Source organism: Oncorhynchus keta, chromosome 24, assembly GCF_023373465.1.
Source record: "Oncorhynchus keta strain PuntledgeMale-10-30-2019 chromosome 24, Oket_V2, whole genome shotgun sequence".
Lineage (NCBI taxonomy): Eukaryota > Metazoa > Chordata > Actinopteri > Salmoniformes > Salmonidae > Oncorhynchus > Oncorhynchus keta.
In genome coordinates this window covers 20,355,087-20,382,434 of record NC_068444.1, presented here as the reverse complement: position 1 = coordinate 20,382,434, position 27,348 = coordinate 20,355,087, and the positions used below count along the sequence as shown (strand labels likewise).

At 44.3% G+C, this 27,348-nt stretch overlaps 1 protein-coding gene across 23 annotated transcripts in view; it reads right to left on the bottom strand.

The window, feature by feature from the left end:
• The window catches only part of LOC118402801 (neurexin-1a), a 633,754-nt gene that overhangs the window by 361,317 nt on the left and 245,089 nt on the right, over positions 1-27,348 (bottom strand). For all 23 annotated transcript variants that reach the window (XM_052477934.1, XM_052477935.1, XM_052477945.1 and 20 more), the window contains 2 exons: positions 23,247-23,377; positions 22,818-23,070 (listed from right to left, as the gene is read on the bottom strand). In XM_052477934.1, coding sequence (XP_052333894.1) covers positions 22,818-23,070; positions 23,247-23,377 — 384 coding nt within the window. The remainder of the gene's footprint in view (positions 1-22,817; positions 23,071-23,246; positions 23,378-27,348) is intronic.

The window sequence follows — 27,348 nt, the reverse complement described above, 5'->3', positions numbered from 1 at the left end:
AAATGAGGTGGAAACTGAGCTGCACTTCCTAACCTCCTGCCCAATGTATGACCATATTAGAGATACATATTTCCCCCAGATCACACAGATCCACAAAGAATTCGAAAACAAATCCAATTTTGAAAACTCCCATATCTACTGGGTGAAATTCCACAGTGTGCCATCACAGCAGCAAGATTTGTGACCTGTTGCCACGAGAAAAGGGCAACCAGTGAAGAACAAACACCATTGTAAATACAACCCATATTTATGCTTATTTATTTTATCTTGTGTCCTTTAACTATTTGTACATTGTATATATATATATATATATATATATATATATATATATATATATATATATATATATATATGTATTATATAATGTCATTTGTAATGTCTTTACTGTTTTGAAACTTCTGTATGTGTAATGTTTACTGTTCATTTTTGTTGTTTTTCACCTTATATATTCACTTTGTATGTTGTCTACCTCACTTGATTTGGCAATGTCAACACATGTTTCCCATGCCAATAAAGCCCTTGAATTGAATTGAAATTGAATTGAAATTGAATTGATAGAGACAGAGAGAGAGAGACAGAGAGAGAGAGAGAGAGAGAGAGAGAGAGAGAGAGAGAGAGAGAGAGGGGGGAAGAGATAGAGAGATATGAGAGATATGCTGGTTCATTGGATTTTTTAAATCTATCATTATCAACAGATTGATGGAAACATGGAGAGACATGGAGAATATTGCCAGTTCCAAGGCCGGAGAGGTGGCTATTATCCTGGGCCAAAATCTAATGTGGCCCTCCCCCTGCCTGGAGCTGCGTCTGTAAAACAGCTTTATCTGAGCCCTGCTGCCTGTAGAAGACCACTGTCAGGATATGGCACTGTCATGTCCTCTCACTGTAGAGGATATTACACTACACTGTCCAATCAACCACACACACACACACACACACATTTTAGGAAAAGGTTTAAATGAATCAATTTTATCTTTCCCGGCCTGAACGCATCCCAAATGTCCTCCTGAATGCATCCCAAATGTCCTCATGGACACATCCTAAATGTCCTCCAGAACACATCCTAAATGTCGTCCTGAACGTATCCTAAATGTCCTACTGAACACATCCTAAATGTCCTCATGAACACATCCTAAATGTCCTCCAGAACACATACTAAATGTCGTCCTGAACGTATCCTAAATGTCCTACTGAACACATCCTAAATGTCCTACTGAACACATCCTAAATGTCCTCATGAACACACCCTAAATGTACTCATGAACACATCCTAAATGTACTCATGAAAACATCCGAAATGTCGTCCTGAACGTATCCTAAATGTACTCATGAACACATCCTAAATGTACTCATGAACACATCCTAAATGTACTCATGAACACATCCTAAATGTACTCATGAACACATCCTAAATGTACTCATGAACACATCCTAAATGTACTCATGAACACATCCTAAATGTACTCATGAACACATCCTAAATGTACTCATGAACACATCCTAAATGTCCTCCAGAACACATCCTAAATGTACTCATGAACACATCCTAAATGTACTCATGAACACATCCTAAATGTCCTCCTGAACACATCCCAAATGTCCTCATGAACACATCCTAAATGTCCTCCAGAACACATCCTAAATGTCCTCCTGAACACATCCCAAATGTCCTCATGAACACATCCTAAATGTTCTCCTGAACGCATCCTAAATGTCCTCATGAACACATCCTAAATGTACTCATGAACACATCCTAAATGTCCTCCAGAACACATCCTAAATGTCCTCCTGAACACATCCTAAATGTCCTCCTGAACACATCCCAAATGTCCTCATGAACACATCCTAAATGTCCTCCTGAACACATCCTAAATGTCCTCCTGAACGCATCCTAAATGTCCTCCTGAACACATCCCAAATGTCCTCATGAACACATCCTAAATGTCCTCCTGAACACATCCTAAATGTACTCATGAACACATCCTAAATGTCCTCATGAACACATCCTAAATGTCCTCCAGAACACATCCTAAATGTCCTCCTGAACACATCCCAAATGTCCTCATGAACACATCCTAAATGTCCTCCTGAACACATCCCAAATGTCCTCATGAACACATCCTAAATGTCCTCCTGAACACATCCTAAATGTACTCATGAACACATCCTAAATGTCCTCCTGAACACATCCTAAATGTCCTCATGAACACATCCTAAATGTCCTCCAGAACACATCCTAAATGTCCTCATGAACACATCCTAAATGTTCTCCTGAACGCATCCTACATGTCCTCATGAACACATCCTAAATGTTCTCCTGAATGCATCCTTAATGTCCTCCTGAACACATCCTAAATGTCCACCTGAATACATCCTAATTTTTCTCCTGAACACATCCTAAATGTACTCATGAACACATCCTAAATGTCCTCCGAAATGCATCTGAAATTTCCTCCTGAACACATCCTAAATGCCCTCCCCTCATTTGCTTCTCTCTCTAATCCATCCAGTTTCAGTTGGTAATTAGATATTGTATTAAATATTGTTGTAGCAGAGAGAGAGCGGAGGGTGGAGGTGGGTGCCCAGATGGTAGGGAAGGGGCAGACTGTATCTGTGTGCATTTGTGCATTTTTGTGTGTCTGTATGTGTACCCACATGGTAGGCAAGGTGCAGTGCAGTACAGGCACATCTCATGGTGAATGACAGACTGGGTGTTGAATGCAGTGTGTGTGTGTCTTCTGCTATTCAAAATGGGTCTCGTTGCGGCATCGCTCGTTGCTCGTTTCCCTTCTTCTTCTCCTCCCTCCTTTTCCTCTGCCTCTTTTCCCTTGTGTGTGTGTGTGTGTGTGTGTGTGTGTGTGTGTGTGTGTGTGTGTGTGTGTGTGTGTGTGTGTGTGTGTGTGTGTGTGTGTGTGTGTGTGTGTGTGTGTGTGTGTGTGTGTGTGTGTGTGTGTGTGTGCCCGTGTTTATGTTTGTGTGTTTGTGTTGCTCCTCCTCCCACACCATATGCAGTAGCTGTGTTTAGCCACCGGGTGGTATGGTACACCATGCATGGAGATGTGAAGGCTAATTCTTCTGACAGCTCTTTCTGCCTGCTAGCTGCACACCCATACAAACACACACACACACACACACACACACACACACACGCACGCACGCACACACACACACACACACACACACACACACACACACACACACACGCACATACACATACACACACACACACACACACACACACACACACACACACACACACACACACACACACACACACACACACACACACACATATACAGACACATATACAGACACATATACCCACGAACGCACAACCACACATCACATGAGGGTGGTGGGACGGGCTCATAGTAATGGCTGGAACGCAATTGATGGAATTGTATCAAACTCAAACATTTCTTTAGCTGCCTTTAGAAAGTAAAGAATCCCTTTGAAAACAGCCTATGTGGCATCGATATGAGTCAGAAACAGTTATTCTACCAGTCTCAACATCAACAGTGAAGAGGCGACTCCGGGATGCTGGCCTTCAAGGCAGAGTTCCAGTGTCTGTGTTATTTTGCCCATCTTAATCTTTTATTTTTATTGGCCAGTCTGAGATATGGCTTTTTCTTTGCAACTCTGCCTAGAAGGCCAGCATCCCGGAGTCGCCTCTTCACTGTTGACATTGAGACTGGTGTTTTGCTGCCAGTTGAGGACTTGTGAGGCGTCTGTTTCTCAAACTAGACACTCTAATGTAAATGTCCTCTTGCTCCTCTTGCTCAGTTGGGCATCCCACTCCTCGTTCTATTCTGGTTAGAGCCGGTTTGTGCTTGTCTGTGAAGGGAGTACTACACAGCGTTGTACAAGATCTTTAGTTTCTTGGCAATTTCTCACATGGAATACCCTTAATTTCTCAGAACAAAAATAGACTGACGAGTTTCAGAAGAAAGTTCTTTGTTTCTGGCCATTTTGAGCCTGTAATCGAACCTAAAAATGCTGATGCTCCAGATACTCAACTAGTCTAAAGAAGGACAGTTTTATTGCTTCTTGAATCAGCACAACAGCTGTGCTAACACAATTGCAAAAGGGTTTTCTCATAATTAATTATCCATTTAAAATGATCAACTAACACAACGTGCCATTGGGTCTCTGTACATCTACTGTATGTAGATATGCCATAAAAAAATCTGCCGTTTCCAGCTACAATAGTCATTTACAACATTAACAATGTCTACACTGTATTTCTGATCATTTTAAGGTTATTTTAATAGACAAAAATGTTTTGTTGTTTTTCAAAATCAAGGACATTTCTAAGTGACCCCAAACGTTTGAAGGGTAGTGTATATATATTTATTTTTTATTTATTTCATTATTATTATTTTTATGTACAATTACGTAAGGAATTAGGTAAAAAATTATGTAAAAAATATACTGAAATGTAGAACCTTAACTGCCTTGATCAAGGCACACTTTCTCTGAGATAATTGATTGCTGATGTGCTTCCTGGCATTTGTGTTGTACACAGGTGTTGCTCCTCATGCCTGATTGCATTCACACACGTTGCCATTGTGTATTTGTATGCTCTGATGAAGGTCTGGCGAACGAGAGCTCAGCCTAATTAAATAGAAAATTGTGCACTGATCCTGAAGGTGCAGAAATTCCTTTTAATTTCATTGTTACTCCTTATCTCCTGCACATCAGCAACGGTCGGGTGTACAACAGATCCTTTCAAAATTCAATGTGTTTGATTTACTCCATCCCGGCCATTATTATCAGCTGTCCTCCCCTCAGCAGCCTCCTGTGTCACACACACACAAACACAGGCTCTAGTCTACAATCTGGAGACATCAAAACAGCTGGCAGTGTGCCAGGGTGGCTCCTCCGTTATGTCTGTCTGCACCACGGCTCCTACTCTCTAGCTAGACAGCTCTAACTGCCGACGCCAGTCACACACATGGCATAATACCAAAGATGATGAGGGGGAGAGCGGGAGGGAGAGATTGAGAAAAGGTGTGAAGAGAGGCAACAGAAAGAGAAGGAAGGGCCATATGAAGAGAGAAAAAGCTGAGGTGAAAAACCAAGATAGATCATCTGTGTCATTTTCAATGGAAGCAAAATAAGCATAGTGGGCAGAACAAGCAAGCAGGTGGACAGAGCCAAGCAGCGAGCTAGCGAGATTCTATTTGCGCATCCTAGCATGTATTTGCATATTTCCGCTAGGGAACAACTTCTCTAAAATCACCCTTACACTCCTTCTAAACAACACAATATTTAGAAACTTTGGCAAAGGGTCAACAAAATTTGTAACAGATGAAGTTTGGGGGCAGAAAACTTTATTGAGATGGGCTTTTCTTCAATGAGAAAATCAGCAGAATGTCGGCCCAGTTCCATCTCGCTCCATCTTCTCCCACTGTCAGCCACTGGGCATTCTCTCCTCACCATATTTGGGAGGTAGTGGAAATGCCAACCGGATGCTTCAGATTTATACATCCGGTGAAACATCTGGCTCCTTGTTCTATCTGTGACCAGACTGAAGTGTAATCAGGGTTCAACATACACTGTAATAGAAAACTGTAATTTATATGGACACTTCAGGTATTATCAACAGTAAAAAAAAAAAACGTAAATGTTTAATTGAAGCATACGTAAATGATGGTGCATTGTGAGAACATTACTGTATTGCGAATGGTACTGTAATTCCACCCCACAGAATACAGTAAAGTACCATATCTTTAGAGTGCTAAACACCTTTTGACCACTAGTGGGTGCATGGTATTATCGTTATAGCATATTTTGAGGCATGCCTTGTCGACGGCTATATTTGTTGCGCCTGTGAGTCAGAATTCTGTACTAATTTAACTGTTAGATGCTTATAGAGCCCATTCAACTTAAACTGTTTTGGGGTCAGATTGGAGGGGCTGCAAGTATTGAACCTTAAATGGTTGCGCATGTTGCTATGTCTTTTCGGTTGGTTTTTCCCTGTAGTCACTGCCAGATTGGAAGCATTTGTTAAAGCCTCTAGAAGTGCAAGTGATATCTAACACCAAATATTCATTCATTGCTCTAATATGTAAACCTAGCAGTAAACCTGCTTGCACAAATTGCTTGTAATTACAGTAAAATACTGTGAAATACAAGCCCCACCCCTCGATGAATTTCATTCATTCATTAATTTAGATTACAGTAGAATTTACTTTTTTACAGTATAATATAGTCCAATGTACAGTATTGTACTTTGTGTCATTAAACGGTATTTGCTTTGATACCGTATTTATATTACAGTAGCTGTACTGTAATATGAAAAACAGAACTGTACTTGACACCGAGCTGCCTGTAAGCTACTGTTAAATTCACAGTAACCCCTTCACAGTGTACAGGTTTTCCATTAAGTCAATACAAAAGAGTACATATGAATACATATGAATCCAAGTTGGCTCACCTCTTTATCTTCATAACATGGAAATAACTTGCACCCCTTATGCCCATATTCTCTCTCACTCAATTAAATTAAATTTAAAACCTGTTAGGGATGATGCGAATTTTCGCATCCTGTACAGGAACCATCATCCCTAACAGGCTTTATTGGCATGGCAAACATATGTTAACATTGCCAAAGCAAAGTGAAGTAGATAATAAACAAAAGTGAAATAAACAATAAAAATGAACAGTAAACATTACACTCACAGACGTTAAAAAAGAATAAAGACATTTCAAATGTCATATTATGTATATATACAATGTTGTAACGATGTGCAAATGATTAAAAAAGAGAAAATTAATAAACATAAATATGGGTTGTATTTACAATGGTGTTTGTTCTTCAATGGTTGCCCTTTTCTTGTGGCAACAGGTCACAAATCTTGCTGCTGTGATGGCACACTGTGGTATTTCACCCAGTAGATATGGGAGTTTATCCAAGTTGGGTTTGTTTTTTAATAATTTGTGGATCTGTGTAATCTGAGGGAAATATGTGTCTCTAATATGGTCATACATTTGGCAGGAGGTTAGGAAGTGCAGCTCAGTTTCCACCTCATTTTGTGGACAATGTGCACATAGCCTGTCTTATCTTGAGAGCCAGGTCTGCCTACGGCGGCCTTTCTCAATAGCAAGACTATGCTCACTGAGTCTGTACATAGTCACATCTTTCCTTAAGTTTGGTCAGTCACAGGGGTCAGATATTCTGCCACTGTGTACTCTCTGTTTAGGCCCAAATAGCATTCTAGTTTGCTCTGTTTTTTTTGTGAATTTTTCCAATGTGTCAAGAAATTATATTTTTCTTTTCTTATGATTTGGTTGGGTCTAATTGTGTTGCTGTCCTGGGCTCATCTCCTTCTCTCTCCCTGCCTCCCTCCATTCCTCATTCCCAGTACTACCATTGACTACCCTCTCTCTACCTCTCTTTCGCTCTCTCTCTCTCCCTCCCTCACGTCCTACTGTGTGCCCTCCTTCTCTGTCAGCTCATTAGCAGGGATGGGAAACATTAGACCCGTAGAGTGAGAGGCAAGGAGAGGAAATCATCAGACTGGGTACGTTCACAGCTCTCTCCTCTATGCTGTCTCCTCCCCCCTCTCTCTTCTCTCACTCCCTCCCTCCCCCTCACTCACTATCTCTGTTCTCTCTCTCTCTCTCACTCTCTCTTTTTGTTCTCCTATAACCACCACTGTCGCCAAAAAACTCCTGAATGATGTATTTCTTAATATTTTTAATATTTCCTAATACTCCTACTGTCATTCACACTACCCTATTCACTGAAACTGAGAGAGAGAGAGTGAATGTCCTCTGCCTCTGAAGCCCACAGAGAACAGTGTGTGCATACCGTGTTACAGCTATGCCTGTTCCAACATGGATATATAGACCCGTGCTATTTGATAACTATTTAGTAAAACAATGTCGTAATAGTGGTGAACTATGCTGAAACATGTACAGGCTGTGTAGGGCCTTACAGAATACATTTACAATACATACACATTCATGATGGTGCTATTTTTTTTACGATTCCATCTGCGTTTATTGCCCATTTGGTGGGTTTTCTTGTGAAATAATCCTAAACTGTTCAGCTATTTATGTAGTAGGGATGAGCAATTGCAGAATTGAGTGAAAAGAAGTGAAGTTGAACATCTGTTATTTGTCGTTACGTAACAAAAATGTTGCTGTGTTTCAGATTAAACACCTGCATGTGTTTGAGGTTATGGCAACAAATGGACAGAGTAAAATCACAAACTAAACTAAGTGACTAGAGGTCGACAGATTAATCGGAATGGCCGATTAATTAGGACAGATTTCAAGTTTTCATAACAATCGGTAATCAGTATTTTTGGACACCGATTTGCCCCCATTTTTTTTTTTTACACCTTTATTTAACTAGGCAAGTAAGTTAAGAACACATTCTTACTTTCAATGACGACCTAGGAACAGTGGGTTAACTGCCTTGTTCAGGGGCAGAACTACAGATTTTTACCTTGTCAGCTCGGGATTCATTTTTGCAACCTTCCGGTTACTAGTCCAACTCTCTAACCACCTGCCTTACATTGCACTCCACAAGGAGTGATTATGTAACAAGCGCATTTGTGAAAAAAGCACTGTCGTTGCACCAATGTACCTAACCATAAACATCAATGCCTTTCTTTAAAATCAATACACAAGTATATATTTTTTAACCCTGCATTTAGTTAATATTGCCTGCTAACATGAATTTCTTATAACTAGGAAAAGTGTGTAATTTCTCTTGAGTTCTGTGCAAGCAGTCAGGGTATATGCAGCAGTTTGGGCCGCCTGGCTCATTGCGAACTGTGTGAAGTCCATTTATTCCTACTGATGTAAAGTGTCTCTGTAAACAGACGGTCAAATTGGCTCCAGTGATCTGAGGAGGATGTTGATTGTCACAGCTTGTAGCTAATCAGCCTACAGCCAATCAGAGGGGTCAGGAGGTCAACGCTGGGCCGAAACAGGAAACACAGACAGATGCATGCACGGGCGGACACACACACACACACACACACACACACACACACACACACACACACACACACACACACACACACACACACACACACACACACACACACACACACACACACACACACACACACACACACACACAGCCTCTGAGCAGTCAGAATGCTGACTGGCCAAAACCAGGACAGTCACAGTGAGCGAGGACCATGCTGAACTCTGCTGCTTAGCTTGACCACTTTAGCGCGCAGTACAGTAGGCACTAATAGGTTACATCACAGCAACCTGAATCCATACTACCCAATTCATCTACAAATACAAATGACAAATGGGACCTGTACAGTACAGTAGCTCATAACACAGAAACGTACTTCCACAAATATATACAAAATCTACAAATATCTCACTTCTTCTTACATCTACAGATACAACAGGAAAAGTGTGACTGACTCCAACAAACTGGCTCCCAAAGAGAAAATGTCAATTCAACAGCATTCCAAATCCCAGACTTTAAGTAGTGAAGGAGATTGGATGTTTTTTTTTATGTTGTAGTCAACTGGAGAATTAAAATGATTCATGATGCATCACGGAAGATGGAGGGAAAGCATTATATGGGCTGTGTTTCGGGAGGCAGATAGCAAAGCAACACAATTATAATAAACAGAAACACGCACTTCACAAATGCATACAATATTTTGTAGACTAAATACATATTGGGTTCCAATGAAGAAGCAAGGTTATGATTTTTCCTTGATCAATGTCAAACTCGGTTGAAATGCCAAGTGATTGGAAATTAATTGCCAATATGAAATATAGTTATCTTCATTTATATGACACAGAACACCAACACACAGTGCACTACAAATCTTTATGCTAATTACATATACAGTACCTGTCACGACTTCCGCCGAGTTTGGCTCTCCTGCCCATTCAGGCGGTGCTCCGTGGTCGTCGTCACAGTCCTACTAGCCACTACCGATCCCTTTTCGTATATCTGTTGGTTTTGTCTGATTGGTTTCACCTGTGTGTTGTTTAGTTAATTAGTGTCTGTATATAATGTAGGTTGTCCCGCCCTTGTTTTGTGCGGGATTGTTTATTTTGTCGTTCGTTTCGTCTGTCTGTGTTTTTGTGTTTATTTATTCTCTGGTTAATCTGTTATCCTGTTTTGGATAATTTCACCCTGTTTGTATTTGGGTTGACCGTGTTTTTTTTGTTCACCGGAGAATAAACTTATTATCGCTATTTGCTCTCTGCGCCTGATTCCACCCACCTTGATTAGACGTGACAGAATCCCGCACCACCATGGAATCAGCAGGAGCAGCAGCGTCTCCTCTCCCATCGATGGAAGAGAGGGTCCTCCATCATACCAGCGTGATTCACCGGATTGGTTCTGCTATGGACCAAATGATGGAGAGAATGGATCGATGGGAGAGGAGTGGCCTCCCCACCTCATCTTTAGAAACCCCTTCTCCAGCACCTCCTGTTTCTGCGGCCACATCTGGCTCTGGGGCTCTTCGGCTGACACTCCCACGGGAGTTTGACGGATCGGCGGCTGGGTGCCAGGGTTTCCTCCTTCAGCTGGAACTATACCTGGCTACCGTGCGTCCTGCTCCCTCTGGAGAGGAGAGCGCATGCGCCCTTGTCTCCTGCTTGACTGGGCGAGCCCTCGAGTGGGCCAACGCAGTGTGGAGTGGTCCGGACTCGGCTAAGAATAATTACCCAGAGTTCACCCGCCGATTCCGAGCTGTTTTTGTCCATCCACCCGAGGGTCGGGCGGCGGGTGAACGGCTGTTTCACCTGCGTCAGGAGACGAGGAGCATACAGGATTTTGCCCTAGAGTTTAGGACTTTGGCAGCAGGAGCAGGATGGAACGACAGGGCCTTGATTGATCATTTTAGATGTAGTCTCAGGGAGGACGTCCGCAGGGAGCTGGCATGTCGGGACACCACATATTCACTGGATGGACTTATCGATCTGGCTATCCGTCTCGACAACCTGCTGGCTGCTCGCGGGCGTTCGGATCAGGTCCTGTCGTTTCCAATCCCCAGCCCCCCTGTTCCTATCCCTATGGAATTAGGAGGTACGGCTTCGAGGGGGACCGGAGGAGGAGTGTCCTCCTGCACCAGTTGTGGTCGACGAGGACACACGTCCAACCGGTGCTGGAGGAACTCGTCTAGGAGTCGGGAGGACAGGCGGAACACTGCTCGATCACCCCAGGTGAATAAGCACCAAACTCATTCAGAGCTTCCTGTCGGTCATGTGTTTGTATTGATTTCTTTCCCTGGGTTTTCCCCCTCTCTACAGCATAAGGCGCTAGTCGATTCAGGCGCAGCTGGGAATTTTATGGATTGTGGGCTTGCGTTAAGGCTAGGGATTCCCCTGGTGTCGTTAGATCGACCTTTCCCCGTGCACACCTTAGATAGCCGACCATTAGGGTCAGGAGTAATTAGGGAGGCTACGGTGCCGCTGGACATGGTAACGCAGGGTGATCATAAGGAGCAGATTAGTCTGTTCCTTATAGATTCACCTGCGTTTCCAGTGGTGTTGGGGGTTCCCTGGTTAGCTCAACACAACCCGGTGATTTTCTGGCGACAGGGGGCTCTTAAGGGGTGGTCAGAGGAGTGTTCAGGTAGGTGTATAGGAGTTGCCGTTGGTGCGACTATGGTGGAGAGTCCAGACCAAGTTTCCACCGTGCGCATTCCCTCTGAATATGCCGATTTGGCTATCACCTTCAGTAAAGGGAAGGCGACCCAATTACCACCTCATCGTCGAGAGGACTGCGCGATAAACCTTCTGGAAAACGCTGCACTTCCTAGGAGTCACGTGTATCCATTGTCCCAGGAGGAGACAGTTGCGATGGAAACATATGTTTCCGAATCGCTGGGACAGGGGTACATTCAGCCCTCCATATCACCCGTCTCCTCAAGCTTATTTTTTGTGAAGAAGAAGGATGGAGGTCTGCGTCCGTGTATTGATTATAGAGGTCTAAATTCCATTACAGTGGGGTTTAGTTACCCACTACCTCTCATCGCTACGGCAATGGAATAATTTCACGGGGCGCGATTCTTCACAAAACTGGACCTGAGGAGCGCGTATAATCTGGTACGTATCCGGGGAGGAGATGAGTGGAAAACCGCATTTAGTACTACTTCTGGTCATTATGAGTACTGCGTCATGCCATACGGGTTGAAGAATGCTCCAGCCGTTTTCCAATCCTTCGGAGATGAGATTCTCCGAGACCTGCTCGGGCAGAGAGTGGTAGTGTACATTGATGACATCTTGATCTATTCTGCCACACGCGCGGAGCATGTGTCTCTGGTGCGTAAGGTACTTGGGCGACTACTGGAGCATGACCTGTATTGCAAGGCGGAGAAATGTGAGTTTTTCAAACAGTCCGTTTCCTTCCTGGGGTATTGTATTTCCACCACCGGGGTGGTGATGGAGGATGATCGCGTTACAGCCGTGCGTAATTGGCCGACTCCGACCACGGTGAAAGAAGATCAGCGGTTTTTAGGGTTTGCCAATTACTACCGGAGGTTTATCTGGGGTTTTGGTCAGGTGGCTGCTCCCATCACCTCACTGCTGAAGGGAGGACTGGTGCGCTTGCGCTGGTCAGCAGAGGCGGGCAGAGCTTTCAGTCGCCTGAAGGAGCTGTTCACCAATGTGCCCGTGTTGGCGCATCCGGACCCCTCTTTAGCGTTCATATAGGAGGTGGATGCGTCCGAGGCTGGGGTTGGAGCCGTGCTGTCCCAACGCTCGGGCGTGCCATCCAAACTCCGCCCGTGTGCTTTCTTTTCGAGCAAGCTCAGCCCAGCGGAGCGAAACTATGATGTGGGGGACCGGGAGTTGTTAGCTGTAGTCAAGGCTCTGAAGGTGTGGAGACATTGGCTTGAGGGGGCTAAATACCCTTTTCTCATCTGGACTGACCATCGTAATCTCGAGTACATCCGGGCAGCTAAGAGACTAAATCCACGTCAGGCTAGATGGGCCATGTTTTTTACTAGGTTCCAGTTTACCCTCACATATCGGCCAGGCTCCCAAAACACCAAAGCTGACGCACTGTCTCGCCTCTATGATACCGGGGAACGGTCAGTAGAGCCAACTCCCATCATTCCACCGTCATGTCTCGTGGCACCGGTGGTATGGGAGGTAGATGCTGAGATAGAGAGGGCCTCACGGTCAGAGCCGGCTCCTCCTAACTGTCCAGTAGGGACCAACTACGTGACGAGGGTGGTCCGGGACAAGCTGATTAGGTGGGCTCATACTCTTCCCTCCTCGGGTCATCCTGGTATCAAGAGGACAGTGCAGAGTCTGAGAGGGAGATACTGGTGGCCCACACTGGCTAAAGACGTGAGATTTTATGTCTCCTCCTGCTCAGTGTGTGCTCAGAGCAAGGCTCCTCGGCACCTACCTAGAGGAGACTGCTGAGGCTTTGTTTACCCATGTCTTCCGGCACTATGGGGTGCCTGAGGACATCGTCTCTGATCGGGGTCCCCAATTCACGTCCAGAGTGTGGAGGGCGTTTATGGAGAGACTGGGGGTCTCGGTTAGCTTAACCTCAGGTTTTCACCCCGAGAGTAATGGGCAGGTGGAGCACGTTAACCAGGATGTGGGCAGGTTTCTGCGGTCCTATTGTCAGGACCGGCCTGGTGAGTGGGCAAGGTATGTTCCATGGGCCGAACTAGCCCAGAACTCCTTACGCCACTCCTCTACTAACTTGTCTCCTTTTGAGTGTGTGTTAGGTTACCAGCCGGTTCTGGCTCCATGGCATCAGAGTCAGAACGAGGCTCCTGCGGTGGAGGAATGGGTACAGCGCTCCAAGGAAACCTGGAAAGCCGTTCAAGACTCATTACGGTTAGCGGGAGAACGGCAGAAGAGGAGCGCTGACCAGTACCGCAGTGAGACCCCCGTGTTTGCACCGGGGGACAGGGTCTGGCTCTCGACCCGAAACCTGCCCCTCCGCCTGCCCTGTCGGAAGCTGGGGCCGCAGTGTGTGGGGCCGTTCAAAGTCCTGAGGAGAATAAACGAGGTGTGTTATAGGGTACAACTTCCTAGGTATTACCGTATTAACCCCTCGTTTCATGTGTCTCTCCTCAGGCCGGTGGTGGCTGGTCCCCTGCAAGAAGGTGAGGTGTCTGAGGTCCCTCCGCCCCCTCTGGACATCGATGGGCCCCCGGCGTATACAGTTCGAGGCATTCTGGATTCTAGACGCCGGGTGGGGGGCCTACAGTACCTCGTGGACTGGGAGGGGTACGGCCCGGAAGAGAGATGCTGGGTTCCGATGAGGGACATTTTGGACCCTTCTCTCCTGATAGAATTCCACCGCCTCCACCCGGATCGCCCAGCACCTCGTCCTCCGGGTCGTCCTCGAGGACGGTGGCGGCGCGCTGCGGGAGCCGCGTGTCAGGGGGGGGTACTGTCACGACTTCCGCCGAGGTTGGCTCTCCTGCCCGTTCAGGCGGTGCTCTGCGGTCGTCGTCACCGTCCTACTAGCCACTACCGATCCCTTTTCGTGTATCTGTTGGTTTTGTCTGATTGTTTTCACCTGTGTGTTGTTTAGTTAATTATTGTCTGTATATAATGTAGGTTGTCCTGCCCTTGTTTTGTGCGGGATTGTTTATTTTGTCATTCGTTTCGTCTGTCGGTGTTTTTGTGTTTATTTATTCTCCGGTTAATCTGTTATCCTGTTTTGGATAATTTCACCCTGTTTGTATTTGGGTTGACCGTTTTTTTTTTCACCGGAGAATAAACTTATCGCTATTTGCTCTCTGCGCCTGATTCCACCCACCTTGATTAGACGTGACAGTACCAGTCAAACGTTTGGATACACCTACTCATTCAAGGGTTTTTCTTTATTTTTTACTATTTTCTACATTGTAGAACATTTATGAAGATGTCAAAACAATGAAATAACACACATGGAATCATGTAGTAACCAAATCAACTTATATTTTAGATTCCTCAAAGTAGACACCCTTTGCCTTGATGACAGCTTTGCACAGTCTTGGCATTTTCTCAACCTTGAAGGAGTTCCTATAAATGAAGAGCACTTGTTGGCTGCTTTTCCTTCACTCTGTGGTCCAACTCATCCCTAACCATCTCAATTGGGTTGAGGTCGGGTGATTGTGGAGGCTTGGTCATCTGATGCAGCACTCAATCGCTCTCCTCCTTGGTCAAATAGCCCTTGCACAGCCTGGAGGTGTGTTGGGTCATTGTCCTGTTGAAAACAAATGATAGTCCCGCTAAGCGCAAACCAGATGAGATGGCATATCACTGAAGAATGCTGTGTGCCTTGAATTCTAAATAAATCACTGACAGTGTCACCAGAAAAGTACCCCCACACCAACACACCTCCTCCTCCATGCTTCACAGTGGGAACCACACATGCAGAGATCATCCGTTCACCTACACTGCGTCTCACAAAGACACGGCAGTTGGAACCAGAAATCTCAAATTTGGACTCATCAGACCAAAGGACAGATTTCCACAGGTCTAATGTCCATTGCTCAGGTTTCTTGGCCCAAGCAAGTTTCGTCTTATTATTGGTGTCTTTGCAGCAATTCGACAATGAACGCCTGATTCAGGCAGTCTACTCTGAATAGTTGATGTTGAGATATGTCTGTTATTGAACTGTGTGAAGCATTTATTTGGGCAGCAATTTCTGAGGCTGGTAACTCTAATGAACTTGTCTTCTGCAGCAGAGGTAACTCCGGGTCTTCCATTCCTGTGGTGGTCCTCATGAGAGCCAGTTTCATCATAGTGCTTGATGGTTTTTGCATCTGCACTTGAAACACTTTCAATGTTTTTGACATTTTCCGGATTAACTGATCTTCATGGCTTAAAGTAATGATGGACTGTCATTTCTCTTTGCTTATTTGAGCTGTTCTTGACATGATATGGACCAAATAGAGCTATCTTCTGTATACCACCCCTACCTCACAACACAACTGATTGGCTCAAAAGTATTAAGACGGAAATACATTCCACAAATTAAATTTTAACAATCACACGTGTTAATTGAAATGCATTCCAGGTGACTATCTCATGAAGCTGGTTGAGAGAATGCCAAGAGTGTGCAAAGCTGTCATCAAGGCAAAGGGTGGCTACTTTGAAGAGTCTCAAATATAAATTATATTTTGATTTGTTTAACACTTTTTTGGTTACTACAGTACATGATTCCATATGTGTTAGTTCATAACTTTGATGTCTTCACTATTATTCAACAATGCAGAAAATTGTAAAATAAAGAAAAACCTTTGAATGAGTAGGTGTGTCCAAACTTTTGACTGGTACTATATGTCTTATTCACAGCAAATGGGCATCCTTGGAGACTCTCAAACTCTCATTTTCTCTCTCCCCCTCTACCTACTAATAGTTCCCCTCCTCTCTACACCTCAGATAGGTGGGAGGAAGAGGAGGGAGAGAGATGATATTCCACTCGGAGTCCGGTCATGAGTGAGTGGTTTAATGAGCCAAATTGTTAGCAGGGGAAGACAGCCATTTTACAGTGCAGTTTAGGAGGCCTATACTTTCACTTACAGGAGGTTGCTAGGGGAGGACGGCTCACAATAATGTCTGGAATGGAATAAATGGAATAGTATTAACCACATGGATACCACGTGTTTGGTGAGTCTCATAGCATTCCACTGATTCTGTTCCAGCCATTACTATGAGCCCGTCCTCCCCAATTAAGGCGCCACCAACCTCCTTTGCCATCACTGTAGCTATGCCCCTCATTCCCTCATTCTCTCTCTCTCTCTCTCTCTGTCTATCACACTATGTCTCTCACTCTCTGGCTCTGGCTCTGGCTCTCTCTCTCTCTCTCTCTCTCTGTGTCTCTGTCTATCACACTATGTCTCTCACTCTCTGGCTCTCGTTCTATATCTCTCTCTCTCTCTCTCTCTCTCTCTCTCTCTCTCTCTCTCTCTCTCTCTCTCTCTTTCTCTCTCTGTCTATCACACTATGTCTCTCACTCTCTGGCTCTTGTTCTCTCTCTTTCCTCCACCTCTTTTTCTTTCTTTCTTTCTTTCTTTCTTTCTTTCTTTTTTTCTTTCTTTCTTTCTTTCTTTCTTTCTTTCTTTCTTTATTTCTTTCTTTTTTCTTTCTTTCTTTCTTTCTTTCTTTCTTTCTTTCTTTCTTTCTGTGATGATGTGAACTATCACACTATGTCTCTCACTCTCTGGCTCTTGTTCTCTCTCTTTCCTCCACCTCTTTTCTTTCTTTCTTTCTTTCTTTCTTTCTTTCTTTTTTCTTTCTTTCTTTCTTTCTTTCTTTCTTTCTTTATTTCTTTCTTTCTTTCTTTCTTTCTTTCTTTCTTTCTTTCATTTCTTTCTTTCTTTCTTTCTTTCTTTCTTTTTTTCTTTCTTTCTTTCTTTCTTTCTTTCTTTCTTTCTTTCTTTCTTTCTTTCTTTCTTTCTTTCTTTCTTTCTTTCTTTCTTTCTTTCTTTCTTTCTGTGATGATGTGAACATATCCTCTCTTAAGCCTGATTGTGCTAAATGTGTATTTTATGTGTGTATTTGTGTTTATGGCCCTGCTTTCTACCACCATTTCATTTTAACCAGTTAATTGCCTTTCATTGAATGTGTGTGAGCAACATTTGAATATCAGCACAGGTTGGCTAATTGCTAATTGTAGGCTCCTCCAAACTAATCGACCGAGTGAGCTACATGTGTTTAATGTTGGTGGGCGAGTACCAGAGGCAGATAGAGATAAGCACGGACAGACCAGTGAAGATGTTTATTTTATTCTTGGTCTTAGTCTTTTAACGTTGCTGTGTTTTGTATTCATCTATTTATTGAAAATAAATCTTATCTTAATCATATTCTTGAAGAAATGATTCCTGACTGTTAGTCATGTGACGGGCATCTGTCAGCTTTTCTATCTCTCTCACTCTTCATCCCCATCCCCAACATATATATTTAGGATTCACATTCTGTTGTTTGCTTTCTTGAAGTTGGTAACTTATGCCCTGCTATTAAATAGTCCAACTGACCGAATCCTCCTTCAGTACCATGCAGCCCAGAGTGTCCACTATACACACACACAGAAGCAGGGAGGTGGTGTCTCCTCTCTCTCCTTTGACAAAGCATCCCAAATCTGCAGCGTGTGTAATGAACGGCTTAAAGCCCTTCTCTTTTAATGCAGCCTTTGATGTCAATTATATTCACATTTCATTCTGATGCACTCCTCCCCTCAATTCTCCTTTCTCCACCACCTCTAAATCCCACACCTGCTTCTTTTTTCCTCCACAGGACAGCGGGGTAAAGTAAGGCTAGTGAGAGAAGGTTCATAACCTGAATTGTAAACTGATGTCCTGAGGGAAGTGTACACACACCCACCGAGTCCAGCAGAATATAGAAATAAACACGGCCAGCCAACTGGTCAGCACTACGCTACAGAGACCTTTCAACAAACTAGTCAGCGCTTCGCTACAGAGACCTTTCAACAAACTAGTCACAGAGATCTTTCAACAAATTAGTCAGCGCTACGCTACAGAGACCTTTCAACAAACTAGTCAGCGCAACGCTACAGAGACCTTCCAACAAACTAGTCAGCGCAACGCTACAGAGACCTTTCAACAAACCAGTCAGCGCAACGCTACAGAGACCTTTCAACAAACTAGTCAGTGCTACGCTACAGAGACCTTTCAATAAACTAGTCACAGAGATCTTTCAACAAACTAGTCAGCGCTATGCTACAGAGACCTTTCAACAAACTAGTCACAGAGATCTTTCAACAAACTAGTCAGCGCTACGCTACAGAGACCTTTCAACAAACTAGTCAGCGCTATGCTACAGAGACCTTTCAACAAACTAGTCACAGAGATCTTTCAACAAACTAGTCAGCGCTATGCTACAGAGACCTTTCAACAAACTAGTCAGCGCTATGCTACAGAGACCTTTCAACAAACTAGTCACAGAGATCTTTCAACAAACTAGTCAGCGCAACGCTACAGAGACCTTTCAACAAACTAGTCAGCGCTACGCTACAGAGACCTTTCAACAAACTAGTCAGCGCTATGCTACAGAGACCTTTCAACAAACTAGTCAGCACTATGCTACAGAGACCTTTCAACAAACTAGTCACAGAGATCTTTCAACAAACTAGTCAGCGCTACGCCACAGAGACCTTTCAACAAACTAGTCAGCGGTACGCTACAGAGACCTTTCAACAAACTAGTCACAGAGATCTTTCAACAAACTAGTCAGCGCTACGCTACAGAGACCTTTCAACAATCCAGTCACAGAGATCTTTCAACAAACTAGTCAGCACCACGCTACAGAGACCTTTCAACAAACTAGTCAGCGCTATGCTACAGAGACCTTTCAACAAACTAGTCAGCGCTACGCTACAGAGACCTTTCAACAAACTAGTCAGCGCTACGCTACAGAGACCTTTCAACAAACCAGTCAGCGCTATGCTACAGAGACCTTTCAACAAACTAGTCAGCCCTACGCTACAGAGACCTTTCAACAAACTAGTCAGCGCTACGCTACAGAGACCTTTCAACAAACTAGTCAGCGCTACGCCACAGAGACCTTTCAACAAACTAGTCACAGAGATCTTTCAACAAACTAGTCAGCGCTACGCTACAGAGACCTTTCAACAAACTAGTCAAAGAGATCTTTCAACAAACTAGTCAGCGCTATGCTACAGAGACCTTTCAACAAACTAGTCACAGAGATCTTTCAACAAACTAGTCAGCGCTATGCTACAGAGATCTTTCAACAAACTAGTCAGCACTACGCTACAGAGACCTTTCAACAAACTAGTCAGCGCTACGCTACAGAGATCTTTCAACAAACTAGTCAGCGCTACGCTACAGAGACCTTTCAACAAACTAGTCAGCGCTATGCTACAGAGACCTTTCAACAAACTAGTCAGCGCTATGCTACAGAGATCTTTCAACAAACTAGTCAGCACTACGCTACAGAGACCTTTCAACAAACTAGTCAGCCCTACGCTACAGAGATCTTTCAACAAACTAGTCAGCACTACGCCACAGAGACCTTTCAACAAACTAGTCAGCGCTATGCTACAGAGACCTTTCAACAAACTAGTCACAGAGATCTTTCAACAAACTAGTCAGCGCTACGCTACAGAGACCTTTCAACAAACTAGTCAGCGCTACGCTACAGAGACCTTTCAACAAACTAGTCAGCGGTACGCTACAGAGACCTTTCAACAAACTAGTCAGCGCTACGCCACAGAGACCTTTCAACAAACTAGTCACAGAGATCTTTCAACAAACTAGTCAGCGCAACGCTACAGAGACCTTTCAACAAACTAGTCAGCGCTATGCTACAGAGACCTTTCAACAAACTAGTCAGCGCTATGCTACAGAGACCTTTCAACAAACTAGTCAGCGCTATGCTACAGAGACCTTTCAACAAACTAGTCACAGAGATCTTTCAACAAACTAGTCAGCGCAACGCTACAGAGACCTTTGAACAAACTAGTCAGCGCTATGCTACAGAGACCTTTCAACAAACTAGTCAGCGCTATGCTACAGAGACCTTTCAACAAACTAGTCAGCGCTACGCTACAGAGACCTTTCAACAAACTAGTCAGCGCTATGCTACAGAGACCTTTCAACAAACTAGTCACAGAGATCTTTCAACAAACTAGTCAGCGCAACGCTACAGAGACCTTTCAACAAACTAGTCAGCGCTATGCTACAGAGACCTTTCAACAAACTAGTCACAGAGATCTTTCAACAAACTAGTCAGCGCTATGCTACAGAGACCTTTCAACAAACTAGTCAGCACTATGCTACAGAGACCTTTCAACAAACTAGTCACAGAGATCTTTCAACAAACTAGTCAGCGCTACGCCACAGAGACGTTTCAACAAACTAGTCAGCGGTACGCTACAGAGAACTTTCAACAAACTAGTCAGCGCTACGCTACAGAGACGTTTCAACAAACTAGTCACAGAGATCTTTCAACAAACTAGTCAGCGCTACGCTACAGAGACCTTTCAACAAACTAGTCACAGAGATCTTTCAACAAATTAGTCAGCACTACGCTACAGAGACCTTTCAACAAACTAGTCAGCGCTATGCTACAGAGACCTTTCAACAAACTAGTCACAGAGATCTTTCAACAAACTAGTCAGCGCTATGCTACAGAGACCTTTCGAACAAACTAGTCAGCACTACTCCACAGAGACCTTTCAACAAACTAGTCAGCGCTATGCTACAGAGACCTTTCAACAAACTAGTCACAGAGATCTTTCAACAAACTAGTCAGCGCAACGCTACAGAGATCTTTCAACAAACTAGTCAGCACTATGCTACAGAGACCTTTCAACAAACTAGTCACAGAGATCTTTCAACAAACTAGTCAGCGCTACGCCACAGAGACGTTTCAACAAACTAGTCAGCGGTACGCTACAGAGACCTTTCAACAAACTAGTCAGCACTACGCTACAGAGACCTTTCAACAAACTAGTCAGCGCTACGCTACAGAGACCTTTCAACAAACTAGTCACAGAGATCTTTCAACAAACTAGTCAGCGCAACGCTACAGAGACCTTTCAACAAACTAGTCAGCACTATGCTACAGAGACCTTTCAACAAACTAGTCACAGAGATCTTTCAACAAACTAGTCAGCGCTACGCCACAGAGACGTTTCAACAAACTAGTCAGCGGTACGCTACAGAGACCTTTCAACAAACTAGTCAGCACTACGCTACAGAGACCTTTCAACAAACTAGTCAGCGCTACGCTACAGAGACGTTTCAACAAACTAGTCACAGAGATCTTTCAACAAACTAGTCAGCGCTACGCTACAGAGACCTTTCAACAAACTAGTCAGCGCTATGCTATAGAGACCTTTCAACAATCTAGTCAGCGCTACGCTACAGAGACCTTTCAACAAACTAGTCAGCGCTATGCTACAGAGACCTTTCAACAAACTAGTCAGCGCTACGCCACAGAGACGTTTCAACAAACTAGTCAGCGGTACGCTACAGAGACCTTTCAACAAACTAGTCAGCACTACGCTACAGAGACCTTTCAACAAACTAGTCAGCGCTACGCTACAGAGACGTTTCAACAAACTAGTCACAGAGATCTTTCAACAAACTAGTCAGCGCTACGCTACAGAGACCTTTCAACAAACTAGTCACAGAGATCTTTCAACAAACTAGTCAGCACTACGCTACAGAGACCTTTCAACAAACTAGTCAGCGCTATGCTACAGAGACCTTTCAACAAACTAGTCAGCGCTACGCTACAGAGACCTTTCAACAAACTAGTCAGCGCTACGCTACAGAGACCTTTCAACAAACTAGTCAGCGCTATGCTACAGAGACCTTTCAACAAACTAGTCAGCGCTACGCTACAGAGACCTTTCAACAAACTAGTCAGCGCTACTCTACAGAGACCTTTCAACAAACTAGTCAGCGCTACGCCACAGAGACCTTTCAACAAACTAGTCACAGAGATCTTTCAACAAACTAGTCAGCGCTACGCTACAGAGATCTTTCAACAAACTAGTCACCGCTATGCTACAGAGACCTTTCAACAAACTAGTCAGCGCTACGCTACAGAGACCTTTCAACAAACTAGTCAGCACTAGAATACAGAGATCTTTCAACAAACTAGTCAGCACTAGAATACAGAGATCTTTCCACAAACAATATTTTATTTTTACACAAGCATTGTCAGAACTGTGTAAACAATCTTGATCTTGGTCTCAATCCCAACCTCCAGCAACTAACCAATCAACCAATCAATAAAAACACGGAATGTGTCTAACGTCTATCACAGGAGTCACAAAACTATTTACCAATAGCCATGCAACAAAACCAGAAACAGATGAAATACAGAGCAAAACTGTTTAAAACCTGAGGTCTTACCCCTCTCACAGGAGCGTCCCAGGTATCCCGTCCCTGAGCAGTCACAGACGTAACGGTTCCATCCCTCCCGGCAGACACCGTTATTCTGACAGGGGTTTGACAGGCACTGCTTGGGCGGCTCTTTAGAGCAGGATGGTTTGACTCCGGTAGCCTTCTGAACCTCGGCCATGCGGCGGACATCTTTACTCTGGCCATCGATGAACAGGTCCCGGATACAGCCCACGTAGCCATAGTTCAGGAGAGCCGTCCACACCTGAAGAAGTGGATTAAACATTGGTTAATAAAATGACAGAAATAGCAGAAAAGAAAGTGCACAGACTTTTGTGTGATAATGTAACAGAAATGTATTGTTTGATCTTTCAGAAACTCAACCTAAACGGGTATGTACCCCCCTTTACAATACTGAAATCCAATCCTATCATAACGTACTTCTGTGGGGAAGACCAGGCCTAGTTTATTCTCTGGTAGTCCTCCCAGGTACAGGTTATCATCCAGGTCCAGGATCTCACTCTCTCCTGGGGCCGTGTAGGCCTGGCGCTGGGTGTTGATGGAGATGGTACCTGGGTGGAGACGGGGAGAGGGTTGGTGTAAGTATTTTGGGAGGATGAAGTGTTGGGGGATGGATTCAATTCCATTTCAATTCAGTTGATTCGTTATTATGGACAAGATGGATCCTGAATGTAGTAACACACATCAATCAATAAACAAATGTTAATATACTGTATGTTATTCACGTCAACGGAACAGAATGAAACTCCTACTACAGCTGCAAAAACACCAATAAAAACCAGATGAATTACTAAATGGTTTAATACAGATGGAGCAAGAAGTTTAATTACAGGGTTGGGATATTCTTCTTCTGGAATGAATGTTAAACATACCTGGCTTCAAATACTACTCAAAAGATTTCAAATGATTTCACTCTAGCCGGGTTTGCACTTTTTTTTTTCTCTAGCCGGGTTTGCACTTTTTTTTTTCTCTAGCCGGGTTTGCACTTTTTTTTTTCTCGTATTAATTCCATCAAGCCAAGCAAACTCAATCAAGCACAGATAAAGTATTTCTTTATAGTATTTGAACCCAGGTCTGTGGTTCATAAAGCAGTTAAGTCATATAGAGGACTACAAGCCGAGGCCAATTAGTAATCTGTGATCCCATAGAAGTAACTCTCCGTTCTATTCTCCTTGTCCTTCCCCCCATTGTAAATCTCCTTTATCTATACAGCAGCGGTCATAAAAGAATAACAGAGGGGGTAAAGAAAAGAGAGAAAAATGGGTGCCCCCTCACACCCTCTATCATTTTCAGAGCCGAACCAAACAACAAACAACACACCCCATCTTGGCCATCTTTTCAGAGTGATTAACGAACTGAAGCTTGATTCTCTCGCTCCTCTCTCTCTCTCTCTCTCTCGCTCTCACCCTCTTTCGCTCTCACCCTCTCTCTCCATCTCCCTTTTTCGTTATCCCCTTTCCTTCTCTCTGTTTCTCTCTCCCTCTCTTTCTCTCTCCTGTGTTCCCATCTGTCTCTCTCTCTCCAACACATAAACCTGGCGGAGAGAGTTAGTGAATTTCCCTCTCCTTGATTTATCACTCTCATTCAGCTTTAATTCTGGATGTGGAGCGCGGTAAACAACGGCGGACATGACTGGACTGTAAGGGAGGGAGACGGGGCGGGAGGGTGGGAGGGGTGGGGGGGTGTGGAGGGAGGAGGGAGGGTTGGGTGAAAGAGAAAGCGAAAGTAGAGAGAATTGTGATGGAGAGGTAAGGATATTTGTCTTCTCATAGTAGTAATTCACTTTTTGATTGACAGATGCACGCTGTGGTAGATATCAACCAGCTATACCAGTTATATGAGTTCAATGCCTTAGGGAAAACCACTGGACCATTACGTATGTGTGTGTGTGCGTGCGTGCGAGCGCGTGTGTGTGTGTGTATGTGTGTGTGCGTGCGCGTGCGTGTGTGTGTGTGTGGGTGTATGTGTACGTGTGCACGTGCGTAAGAGCATAGTGTTGATTTGTTCCTAATAGCCAGATTGTTTTGCTACTGAAACATGTCCCAAACCACACATGGATTTTCACTGGGGCTGGCCGGAGTTTTGGGGAAACGACACACCGGAATAGTGTCTTATATTTCCTGAACGAACAAAAGGAAATAAGCAGTGACAATCCAAAACAGTCTCTCATAGAGCTATCATCCATTTCCCCACTGAGTCACTGTGCTGTTCTAACACCAATGTTAGTCAGCCCAACTGGCTGGGAGAAATATGGCCATTCCTATATTAGCTAGTAAGCTTAGCATCCATGTTACCCCTGATTTGTAATATGCTACAGTATGTCTCTCGGCTTTAGCCAAGGGGAGCAAGCTCCAGTCACAGCACCAGCTAAATGACCTAGGTATTACTTAGCATCCATTTTACCAGAGTTGCTACAGACTGGTCCAATTTCTCTTGCCAAATTAAGCCAGCCTCAGCCCCACTATTACCTAGCATCCATTTTACCTGAGTTGCTATGTTCTTTGCTACACAGGCTGGTTCTACTGTAGGTCTGCATCCAATGTGAGCCAGCCCCTGTCCCCAAGACCCCAGCAACTATTGCTTAAAAATAACCATCCAAAACAGCCACTCTATTATCTAGCTAGCATCTCTGGTGTGTTCTATATGCTACGCCCTAAGCCCCAGCTAGCTACCCTCTCCATTACCTAGTGTCCATTTGCCAAGGTGACAGCTAAGGAGGCTGGTCTGCACAGTGATTAACCTCCGCCCCCTAACACCTTCCAGCTCCTTTCACAGGCTCCCAACCCCAGGCATCTGTTTCCAGAACATCCCCTCTGACCGACCACACACACACACACACACAAAAGGATGGTGGTCTGCACGGTGATTAACCTATTCCCTCTAACACCTTCCAGCTCCTTCCACATGGTCCCGACCTGGGCATCTGTTCCTAGAACCTCCCCTTTGACCACACACACACACACACACACACACACACACACACACACACACACACACACACACACACACACACACACACACACACACACACACACACACACACACACACACACACACACACACACACACACACACACCACCCCCTCTCCCTCCCTCTAGCCACAGCTGGTGTGCTGCTACCTGCGACCGAGCTTCCAAGCCTCAGGCACTTGGCAGGGCCACCCGTCATGCAGCCAGACCTCCTCCCTTCATGTTAGGGATAACGAGACCACTAACCACTACATCACACTCATTAACTGGGAAAGGGGAAGTTCATACTCTGGCACTCATGGATAGCCCTGTGTGTGTGTGTGTGTGTGTGTGTGTGTGTGTGTGTGTGTGTGTGTGTTGTGTGTGTGTGTGTGTGTGTGTGTGTGTGTGTGTGTGTGTGTGTGTGTGTGTGTGTGTGTGTGTGTGTGTGTGTGTGTGTGTGTGTGTGTGTTTGGTTTTACTAGCCTTGAGGGGTCCTCACCTGTCCTCACAAACACATTTCGGACAAGACGTGACATTTCACCAGGGGTTAAGGGGTTATGGGGTTAGGGGTTTAGGGTTATGTTTAGGGTTCGGGTTAGGGAAAAAAGGATTTTGAATGGGAATCAATTGTTTGGTCCCCACAAGGATAATAAAACAAAGGTGCATGTGTGCTGGACTGTACATTTATGTTTTATGTGATTTAGCAGACACTCTTATCCAAAGCCACTTACAGGAGGATTGGGGTTAAGTGCCTTGCTCAAGGACACAGACAGATTTTTTACCTAGTCAGTTTGGGGATTCAAACCAGTGAGCTTTTGGTTCCAGGCCCAACACTCTTAACTGCTAGGCTGCCCCGCCCCAACTTGCCCTAACCCATCTGGACAAGAGGAATACCTATGTAAGAATGCTGTTGATTGGATTTGACAGTGTGGCTTGAGGGAGGTCAATTAACGTGCTCCAAATGGCACCATAGGCCAATAGGGTTCTGGTCAAAAGTAGTTCACTATGTATGGAATATGGTGCCAGGAACGGGACTTAGGCAATATGGAGCCGGTAATGGGATTCTCTACACAGCAGTATGTTTTCATTATCATTATGTTCGTAGTTTTAAGAAATTATAGTTGCTACATATCATCTTTCTCTCTGAGACAAAATGTCTTCCTCCGCCCTCTAGGTTCCTCTTTTTTTGTTTTATCTGTCATCATCTTCTCCTGAATCATTATTTTTCTCTTTATGCAGCCATTATGTTCTTTATCTATCCTCCTCTTGCTGCTCCGCCTCCTGCTCCCCTCATCGCTCTGCCTTTCACTAAGACGTTTGCTTGAGGGAAGCCTTCACTAAGACGTTTGCCTCCCTCCATCCCTTTTCGATGTAAATAATTCCCATCAGTAGCTATAGGTACATCTAACATTGTTATCCTACTCATGTCATCGGCGTAGATATTACTAGCCACCTAAGGGGACTGTATAGTGGCATGTTGCCTTGTGACATAAACATAGCTTGACTATGTTTACACACTTACTTACAGAAATGTGACAACAGGAAAGTGACAACAGGAAAGTGACAACAG